General features: G+C 51.4%; 1 protein-coding gene across 3 annotated transcripts in view; it reads left to right on the top strand.

The window, feature by feature from the left end:
- The window catches only part of NR6A1 (nuclear receptor subfamily 6 group A member 1), a 63,693-nt gene that overhangs the window by 37,551 nt on the left and 17,953 nt on the right, over window positions 1-8,189 (top strand). For 2 of the 3 annotated variants that reach the window (XM_015644904.2, XM_015644905.2), the window contains exon 2: window positions 6,906-7,136. In XM_015644904.2, the coding sequence (XP_015500390.2) occupies window positions 6,906-7,136 (231 nt within the window). Of the gene's footprint in view, window positions 1-208; window positions 296-6,905; window positions 7,137-8,189 lie in introns of those variants that run through there. The other variant, XM_015644906.3, reaches the window with a different exon arrangement.

Genomic DNA, 8,189 nt, shown 5'->3' on the forward strand with positions numbered 1-8,189 from the left:
GTCTGTCTGTCGGTCGGTCGGTCGGTCTGTCTGTCGGTCGGTCGGTCTGTCAGTCGGTCTGTCTGTCGGTCGGTCGGTCGGTCTGTCGGTCGGTCGGTCGGTCGGTCGGTCCCAGCCGACACTCAGTGCCCGAGCGGGGCGGGCCGGTGCGGCGGGGGCGGCGCTGCCATCGCGTCGTTAGCATAGGGCGGCCCGCGGCGGCGGCGATGGCCGAGCCGGGCTGCCCGCCCGCCGCCGCCATGAGGCGGCCCTAGGAGCCGGCCGGGAATGAAGCGGGACTCGACCTGCATGGAAGGTGAGCGGGGCCGGGCCTTTGTCCGGGCGGTGCCTGCGGGGGCCCGGGGCCGCCCTGTCCCGGCTCCCGCGGCGTGCGGGGCTCGGACCGCGGGGTGCGGGACCGCCCGGGACCGCGGGGAGAAGGAGCCGTGCGGGCTTTCCCCTTTTCCTGCCTTTTCACGGCTCCCGGGGCGCGGGGGCCGAGCAGCATAGCCCTGGGCTGCGAGCGGGGTTATGCAATTTAAAAAAAAAAAAAAAAAAAAAAAAAAAAAAAAAAAAAAAAAAAAAGGGTATTAGTTTGTTTTGTGGCTTAATTTGTTTATATTTTAAACTTCCTAATCCCTCCGACCATCTGGAGGAGCTTTTTTTAGTATCGTTAATTATGGATAGTATCGGGGTCACGGAGGCGCTGGGTAGCGCCCGCCTGCCCTCCCGGGACCGGCGCTGCTTCCCCCTGGTATTTGCAGCTTTTTTTCCTCTCTGTGACTGAAGACAGCGGTAAAGCTCACCTTCAGAGCAAGGATGAAATATTTCAGGAGAGAACATTGCGTGTTTGGTAACACAAGCTGGAGAAGTCACTGTTTCAGTTGTGCCCAGGCCCTGCTCCCGCAGCCCGGACTGCTGGGGGTGGGGTTAGCTTCAGATTTTCTTAATTCAGCATCGCTCTCAGTGGCTGCACATCTAGACAGCTTCAGTTGGGCCAAGAGAATAGGTTTTAGGGCAGGTAAGTCAGGTCTTCATCCTGTAAAGTATCAATTAAAAAAATCAAACTAGTCCAACCCAGTCGTTCATTCAGAGCGTGCGGCCGCGCCGGAGCGAGGGCAGGGACCGGGCACGGAGCTTTCTTTTGCTAAAATTGGATCAGCGAAAGTTGATGGCTTGAGGGAGCGACTAAACTCGGAGTCGGTCTGTGAGCGTGGGCAGCGGGACCGAGACCCTCGTGTCTGTCCCCAGCTGCGGTCCCGGCCATCGGGCACATTTTGGTGTGCGGGCTTTTGTTCCAAACTCTTTGTGCAACAACTGGCTGGAGTGAAGGATCCGTGTTCTCCCCGTCCCTCACAATGGAGCGGGGCGAGGCTCCCCCGGCAGCTCCCCTGGGCCGTGCGCTCCGTGGGGCGCGGCGCTGCTGTCGGGGTGAGGCAGCGCCGGGGCTCCCCTGCCCGGGAGAAGTTGCATTTCACAGATGAGTTTTTGATATGCAAATGGAGATGCGTCCCAGGCTGGGGAAGGGTGACGGGTTTCATCAGCTGCACGCTCTTGATTTATACGAGCCGAAAAGGAGCAGCTGATGATTTCTGTTTTTTGGTTTTTTGTTGGTTTTGGGTTTTTGTTTGTTTTTTATGGGGGTTTTCTTTTGACTGAACTCAGATTGGGCAGAAACAGAATCAGGGTGGAACAAGACCGTTGAGTTTGGGATTTCATTACTGGGAAGGGAGAACTGAGTGAGATGCACTGACCATTCCTCTAGTGCATCATTTCTCCTCTTTTCTTTCCAATACTCACTTGCTGCATTTTAAAATGAGTCTCTCTGTGAGTAGAACATTTTTTTACAGTACAGAGAGTAAGATTGCAGGCTACTTCTTTCTTTCCCCTCCTCTATTTTTATTTTTTTTTATTATTATTATTTATTTTTTTTTTACAGGAAGCTTGTCCATTTAAATTAACCTTTCTCCCAGCTGGGCACACAAATGTTTTTGTTTTAGTTCACAGAGGGTTAATTCTATTCAGCTCTCACCATGGCCGGTCTGATCCAGGGCAGCACAATCTGCTCTTTGAGCCGGGCTGGCCAGGCAGGACGCGGTGCCTTCGCCTGCCTCCAGCGTGGGGCTGGGACCCCCATCTGTGGGGTCGATGGGGAGCAGAAGCGGGATGCCCCGGCCCTTTGTGCACCCCACCATGGGCTCTGCCACCGAGCTCGCTGCCGTCCCGAGCAGGGGCCAACGCACAGAAAATTTAATCCCTGTGTTCATCGATTATAAGTTAAAAAAAAAAGCCCCTGAAGCAAAGGCGCCCGGTTTGGGGGTGGGCTTGTTTGGACAATGCAGTGCTCCACAGTGAGGGGGCAGTTCCTCCAGTTCTGGGGCTTGAATTTCACAGGATGCTTTTCCTGAAACTAAAAATTGAAAATGAAAAACATCGTTAGGATAAATAAAGGGAAAAAGAAACCCCCAACACGTTTGTTTGTGTTCGAGGCATCACCAGAGGCGAGAGGAGCGCGAGATGCGGTTGGGATTTAAGTAACACATGTGTGAGATCTCCCCCTCCGCCCCCCTCCCCAAACAGCTGGTATTTAGCAGCTTGAGATTTAAACCCAGCTAAAGGGTGCTGCAGGGGGCTGCCATAGGGTCAGTTAATCACGAAGCAAATAACTGGCACGCAGCTGAAAAGATGTTGCATATATTAATGAATTGCAGTGCTGAGTGTTGCCTGTAATTTTTTTTTTTCAGCTATGAAAGATTTTCTTAGCTGTAAATTCACGTTCTGTTGTATAAATGGGAAGTTTTGCTGGCGGTGGCTTTCTGCCTTCTCCCTCTTGCTTTCCAGCCAGGCCAAAGCTCAGCACCGTCTGCTCTGGGCTTTGGGTGAGGAGTTGTGCCTTCACTTTTGGCCTTACTTTTGAAAATAAAGTCTTTCTCTTCTATCGTAAAGATATGGGAAGTCCCACAATCCGACTGCACCAGCACACCGCCAGGTTTGCAAGGTAAATCTCACAGGGAGCTGTAGCTGCTGTAGGGTTTTCAGCCAGGGCTCCAGGGGTGGGTGTGAGCTCTTGGCAGCCTGGGGACCCTCGGGGGCAGCCTGGGGACCCTCGGGGGCAGCCTGGGGACCCTCGGGGGCAGCCAGGTCCCCTCCCAGAACGCAGCAGTGCCACTCCCAGCACTGCCCGCTCGGGGTTTGTCCACAGGACTGGCACAGGTGGGAGCACCGACAGGGATGTGCTGGGTATGTGTCCCCATGCTTTAACTTATTTGCTGTGTATTTTAGATTCTCATTCACGTGCTGTAGTGTTTTCTGTTCGGGTCTTTGCTGTGTGTTTCAGCAGGATTGTAAGGTATTTCCTTTTGGAAAGTCCTAGGAAGTTTTTTTAAAAAAATATCAAGACTGCTCATTTTGCTGAGGGGAAAAGCCAGTTTCTTGAAAAATTAAATGTATTGCTTTTACTGTTTGTCTTCTAAAACATAGATGAGGAGAGATTTTCCCTTTTTTTTACTCCATCTCCTGTGCTTCTTGTGTAACATCATCATATTCTTGGAGAATTTACATTGTATGTGGTATGAAACCTACCATGACCTCTGAAAACAATACATCCTTTAATGTGGCTTTGGGGAGGGGCTAGTGAGGGAGTAGCCATAAAAATCTTCAGGGTTCAAGATGAGGTTGAGATTTTTGTGAGTGCCTTTGTCGTAGCAGCAACTGTTTGATTTAGTGGCCCCTGCTACAATGGGTTGTGAGAACAAAGCCAGAATATCCCGTGTATGAGTTTGTTAAATGTAGTAGCCATCAGGAAAATTGGGGAGGGGGGCAGGGGCAAGCTTTCTCAGCTCTCTCTCTGAAATAAAAAAGGTATTTGAAAAAAATTCTTATCAGTTGCTTTGTGTCCTAATCTATGTTGTCTTGTGTAGCATTTGAAACCAGAGTGAGATGAGAGGTGCCAGGGATGAGGGAGGACTTTTTCACATAAAAATTGCTATTCTTATTATGTGTTTTGATAGTCCAGTGAAATTTCAAGGTTAAGGGAGTTCAGAGCACCCTCAGTGCAAAACTGCTTTAGATTTGCTCATGCTTTACCATTTCTCCGAAGTTCACTGTGGTTCTGCCCCATCTCTCCCTTCCTCCACCCGCTCCAGGTGCTGCATTACGTGGGGTGAAAACTGGTAAAGGTAAGGAGCAGCAAACCCGTGGGTACAGGGCAGTAATGTGGTCCTGGTCCCTACAGGATTTTTTTAAAGATCTAAATCTCTAAGACTTTCTGTAGGCCATCATTTTTCATCTCCCAGTTTTGTTTGCCCAAGGTTTGTGGGGAGTACGGACACCCCTGTGGTCCCTGGGGTCTGTGTCTTTGTTCACGGTGTGTGCCGCTGCTCAAAGGCCAATTTTAATCTGGGAACCCAAGGAACAGCTTCTACTGGAGGTGTGTGCAGTTCCTGGGGCCAGGGGGCCGTTCACACCATCTCCCCCTTCGACTGGGGAGATGGGAATGGCAAGGGAAGGATTCTGATTCCTCCTCGCTTTAATCATCCGGGCTTCCCGCATTGGCTGGGTGACGGCCCTATTCTTCCCACAACAAAAAAAATCTGTGCCTGGAAATGAGCCCTCATTGACATGGGCAGCCAGGGCTGCAGGGTGAGCGGGGAGCCCCGGGGGCTGTGCTGTGGTGCTGGAGCAGCCCAGGGTGTCCTGGCCATGTGTGGGACCCGGTGGAGGTTCCCTGGTGGCTGCTGACCCCGGGATCCCCGGCACCCGGGATTTATGGCACTGCTGTGCGAGCAGGGGGAGGGCCAGGAGTTAAGCTGAGGCTGAGCTAAACCCTGCAGATAGTGGACTACTCTGTCCTGGCTAATCCCTGGCCCCCTCCCCGCGTTTATCAGATTGCTGAAGGTGGAGATTATGCACTTGGTGACTACAAAGTCATGTTTAGCTGCCTCCCTTCAGAGATGCTCAGATAGCCCCACTCCTGAGCTGTACCCACATTCCTTTGGGTTCAGCACATACCTGAGATGGTCTGTCATGTAAAATTTGGAATGTTTTGGTGAAAATTAGGAATGTTTCTTCACTTAAAGTTTGTGTTTCCTTTGTTCATCCCCTTATTTTAATGTTTTATAACAGTTAAATTTGCAGAACAGTGCAAATGTGCATGCTGTGCATAGCAAACCTTATAGAGATTAACACAGATTGGTTCTGGTTTCTACTGGGTTTAAGCTCTGGAGAAAACTGCTTGTGAGTAGGAGCAGCTGGTTTAGATTTTTACTTGACTTGTGTAACTGAAAACTGGTTTAATTTCTGGTCCCAATACATTTGGCTCATTCATTTCTCTTGCATTCACATGTGCTGCAGTAGTAAGAAGCTACACCCTGTTTTGTCAGGGCTTTATTGAGGCTGGAAAAGACTTCACTGTGACTCTTACATCCTGCTGCTCCAAAAATCCATCCTGTAGATAAATACCTTTGTCTCAGAAATCTCCCTGGTCAAATCTAGATGAGGAAAGTCGGGCTTGGTGGTGTTGTGCTGCAGCGAGTTTGACCCAGCTCATCTTCACAAGCCAGTCCCATCCAAAGGCTGGGGTTTTTCAAGGTTTGTGTCCAAACAGAAGCAGTGGGTGTGGGCAGCACCCCAGGCACGGTGTGGGTTTGTGCTGCTGTGTCTGCCCAGTCTGAGCTCCCTGTTGGCTCCCAGTGTGGATGGTGGGCACGGGAAGCTGCTGTGCCCTGCTCTGTGCCCAGGCAGCTGCAGGGAGCCAGTGCCACCTCCTGGGTCCTGCCTGGGCCATGGGTGTTCCTGTCCCCGTGGGCAATGGCACTGTCCTGTCTTTGGGCCAATGAACACCAGAAGCAGCCTGGTTTAACCAGCATCCCTAGGAAAGGTGTGATGGAGTGAGAAGCACCAGAGTGGTTCCTTTCTCTGTGCCTGCTCAGCCAGGGCGATCCAGTCATCTGTTTGACCTTTGGGAAAGCAAACCCATGGGCAATACTGGAATACTGCAGATTTCTGTGTCCCTGAATGTATTTGAATAGCTTCCACCTTTACAGTGCTGATCTGTTTGCAACTGTTCGGATTTCAATGGGTTAAAACATGAGGTGGGGGCTGGAGGCAGCTTGGCCTGGCATGCAGGGGGTTAAACTGTTGAGCTGTGAAACATCTGCTACAGGAAGAGCTGCTGGTAAAATAATGCTTGCTGGCATTATTTTAAGCATAGCTGACTTGGTTGAAGTGAGGTTTAGGCCTCCCTATGCAGTGTGAGGTGATGAGATTCTGGGTTAACTACCTGGGGCTCTTCACCATCATTTACTTCTTCCTTTCTGTTTGACATCGCTGTCTGCAGATCTCGCCAAGCCCAGCATCGTCTCTGCTCTCTCTCCCAGGCAGTGTTAGAGTCTTAAAATACTGAATTTAATGTGACAGCTCCTGTTGTGGAGAGCCCTGCAATTTGCATTTTTAGTCATCCAAAGGCCTTCTGAAGATTTGGGAAAGGATCAGTAAAATCACATCACTGTGGCTTATCTGTATGGTGGTTTCTGTAGTGATGTTCTCTTGGGTTCTGGGCGGTGGCTCTGCAGTGAGGCTCTTGAAGCCCAGAGGTGCCCCTGGAGTCTGAGCTGTGACAGGATTTTGTACTCACTGGTGTCTGCCAGGTTTCTCTCTTTGCACACCCTGCTCTGGGCAGCTGAGGCAGGACATTTTGGAACCCTTTTTTCCCCACTGGAGTTTGTGTTCCTTTCTGCTAAGAACAGCAGGAAGGTCAATGGAGGCTGCCAGGGAGAGCCCCAAGGGTCCTGCCTGGCAGTGGGGAAGGGAAGGATGGAGCTGCCCCTGTGGGATGGATCCTCACGGGCTGACAGTGGCTGCCCCTCAGTCAGACCGACCTGGCAGAACCCCCAGGGTCCTTCAAAGCTTTTCCTCTTGCCTTGCAGATGAGCGGGTGGATCAGCGAACCTGCCTGATCTGCGGGGACAGGGCCACGGGGCTGCACTATGGGATCATCTCCTGCGAGGGCTGCAAGGGCTTCTTCAAGAGGAGCATCTGCAACAAGCGAGTGTACAGATGCAGCCGGGACAAGAACTGCGTCATGTCCCGCAAGCAGCGCAACAGGTGCCAGTACTGCCGGCTGCTCAAGTGCCTCCAGATGGGCATGAACCGCAAAGGTAACGGGGACAGCGCCACCACTGCGGGCTGCCCTTCCCTGCCTGCCCCTCCCTCAGCTGCCACCTTGTGTTGCAATTCTGCAAAAAGAAATCAAAACTTGAGCAAAATCATGCATGGATTAAAAACTACACACAGATACTAAGATCTGAGCTACTTCATTTCTGTATGGAGGAATAATCTATATGAATTGGAAGCATGTATAAATATTTTGAGAATATTTGTATTTATGCTGAGCAAAGTGGTCACTATTGCCATGCTTCAATCTGCTAATGAGGTAAAAATTAAAGTATTTAAACAGGCTTTTAGAATCCCAGGAGATCTGAGCCAGACATTACCTGTTTGCTGTCGTGGGTGCTCAGACCAGCAGCTGCAGCCCATGGGGAGGTGTGAGGCTTTTCACCAACCACCTGCTGTGGCTAAACCAGTTGTGGTTTGGGTAAGGGACAGCCACCCCTTATCCCCACATGTGCAGAGGTGATGGAATGCTGTGGTATCATCTTCAGGATGGACAGTCTGAAGTAACTCAGAAATTAGTAATAAAGAATGGGCTGTGTTTGATGTCAGTGTCACATTATCTACTCCTCACTCCAGTCTTTTGTGTGTTTAACCTCTGGGATTGCTGTTACCCATTAAAAGCAGAGATTCCTCGGTTTGATGGCACAAGTGGGAGCTGGCCATGCTCCCCTGGCAGTGAGGCAGTGGAGTGACCATCCCAAACCCCAGTGTCACCACATGGTTTTAGATGACAGCCTCTGGGCCATCGCTCATGCCAAAGCCGCCTGTCAGAATCACTGCAACTTCCATAAATTCACTGCAAATCCACCGGGATCTTCCTTAGAAAATGCATCAGGGGCTGGGATGGGAGAGCTGGGACCAGGGGGTGTGCTGTGGGTCTGGGGCCCTCATCTGTGGGTCAGGGTGTGCTGTGGGTCTGGGGCCCTCATCTGTGGGTCGGGGTGTGCCGTGGGTCGGGGTGTGCCGTGGGTCAGGGTGTGCTCTGCTCGAGCTGTGCCGTGGGTCGGGGTGTGCCGTGGGTCAGGGTGTGCTCTGCT

This window comes from Parus major, chromosome 17 (genome assembly GCF_001522545.3).
Source record: "Parus major isolate Abel chromosome 17, Parus_major1.1, whole genome shotgun sequence".
NCBI lineage: Eukaryota > Metazoa > Chordata > Aves > Passeriformes > Paridae > Parus > Parus major.